General features: G+C 42.2%; 1 protein-coding gene across 1 annotated transcript; it reads right to left on the bottom strand.

Moving 5' to 3' along the window:
• Positions 1-235: 235 nt before the first annotated feature.
• LOC122657060 (chaperone protein dnaJ 8, chloroplastic-like) lies at positions 236-1004 on the bottom strand. Its single transcript, XM_043851820.1, has 3 exons — positions 743-1004; positions 586-654; positions 236-488 (listed from the first exon to the last, which is right to left on the bottom strand). Exons 1-3 carry the CDS (start codon positions 941-943, stop codon positions 300-302), a joined length of 459 nt encoding a protein of 152 aa, XP_043707755.1. The 5' UTR covers positions 944-1004; the 3' UTR covers positions 236-299.
• Positions 1005-1496: the final 492 nt, after the last annotated feature.

Raw genomic sequence — 1496 nt, 5'->3', positions numbered from 1 at the left:
CCAGCGTCCAAGGGACATCCAACTATTGAGCTGTGTTGCACATATCTCGATGCACATCTAAAGATGTGTACGACACAGCCCAACGGCTAACAACACCCTGATCATGCTGGGCTCCGTGGAGGAGAGCTAAATTCCACAGAGTGTGGCTTTTAATATGTAAATCTCAATATGTACAAGTAATTAGATTTTGCTATGCTTGGGCCCACTCAACCCACTCAGAATCAGCAACTATGAACAATATGAACGGCGGAGATTTTGCATGAGCCGCGTGGGAGAGAAGCAGCAAAGCTTATAGAAGATTAGATGTAGGGGTTGATGTGAGAAGAGTAATCACGAATCCCTGCACCTTCCCATCCCATCCATTCTTCCCACATGTCCCAATCAGGATCGCACATTCCCCTCATTGGCTTCTCTGTATCGTTATAATCGTACGACTCATATTGATCGTCTGTGTTCGTTTCTTCTCCCCTCAGGTAGCTCATCACGATCTGCAAACCAAATCAAACCAAACCAAACCAAACCAAACCAAATACATTAATCGATCGATCCGAACAGAGATTAAAAATCTAAACATCAAATGCTTACATCGTAGGCTTCGTTAATACTGTGGAATTGAACGCTGCAGTTGTTTCCTTTGCACACATCCGGGTGATACTGAACATGGATGATTGAGAATTGAGATCAATTTATCAGAGAAGAAACCCAGAAAGATTTTACTAAAAAAAGAAGAGAAGAAACGAACCTGTAAGGCGAGTTGGCGAAAGGCTTTCTTAACTTCGCCTTCAGAAGCACCAGGTTCGATTCTAAGCTTTCTATATTGATCCGTTAAGCTGGAAGAGGAAGCAACACAAGAAAAATTAATCTTTTTCCCCTTTCTGTTCTTCAGGAAGCTTCTTTGAGTCCATGAGGACCTACCATTCACCAACCCAACAGCCATGGCCATTTCTGTTCTTTTACAAAAATGCAGAACCCAAGAAATCGAAGCAACAAGTCACCAACCCAAACCCTATAAAAATAGGAGGGGGAAACCCTAAAGTCCCAATAATGGATGAAGATGATGGAGAGAAGGAAAGCTGTGGGAGACAGGTTGAACTTGTCAACGATAATGATTGATTGGTAAGTTTGTCTACAAATGTATATGATGATGAATGAATTTAGTTGTGCCCCTCATCAGATAAGATAATCACAGATAAGAGAGGACGCAATTTTCGAGCCAATTTGATGGTGAAAGAGAAGGGTAGGTTAGGGATGGGTGACGTGTCATGTAGCAACTTGGGTGATGATGTGGATCCCTTCTTCCACACTTATCTAATCTTATCCACTGTTTTTCTCCTACTTTCTCGATGTTGAGATTTTTTGGGAAACGAGAGAAAACCAGAGCCACACATGCAATCTAACACTTGGCGTTTGTATTGTTTGACATGTGGATGCACCTTGTTTTGTTCACTTGAAAATCCAAGATAGCTCCATCCATGGGCCACTAGGGCCGTGTAAAA

This window comes from Telopea speciosissima, chromosome 3 (genome assembly GCF_018873765.1).
Source record: "Telopea speciosissima isolate NSW1024214 ecotype Mountain lineage chromosome 3, Tspe_v1, whole genome shotgun sequence".
Classification (NCBI taxonomy): Eukaryota; Viridiplantae; Streptophyta; class Magnoliopsida; order Proteales; family Proteaceae; genus Telopea; species Telopea speciosissima.
Note: the sequence above shows the minus strand (reverse complement) of the source record. Positions and strands in the feature narration are given on the sequence as shown.

Bases quoted from the DNA above. Each gene is read 5' to 3' on its own strand.
- LOC122657060 (XM_043851820.1), bottom strand. From the start codon at position 943: ATGGCCATGGCTGTTGGGTTGGTGAATGGTAGGTCCTCATGGACTCAA. The intron at 655-742 runs GTTCGTTTCTTC...ATCCATGTTCAG, and splicing joins TTCGCCAACTCGCCTTACAG to TATCACCCGGATGTGTGCAA. The intron at 489-585 runs GTAAGCATTTGA...TTTGGTTTGCAG, and splicing joins GTATTAACGAAGCCTACGAT to ATCGTGATGAGCTACCTGAG.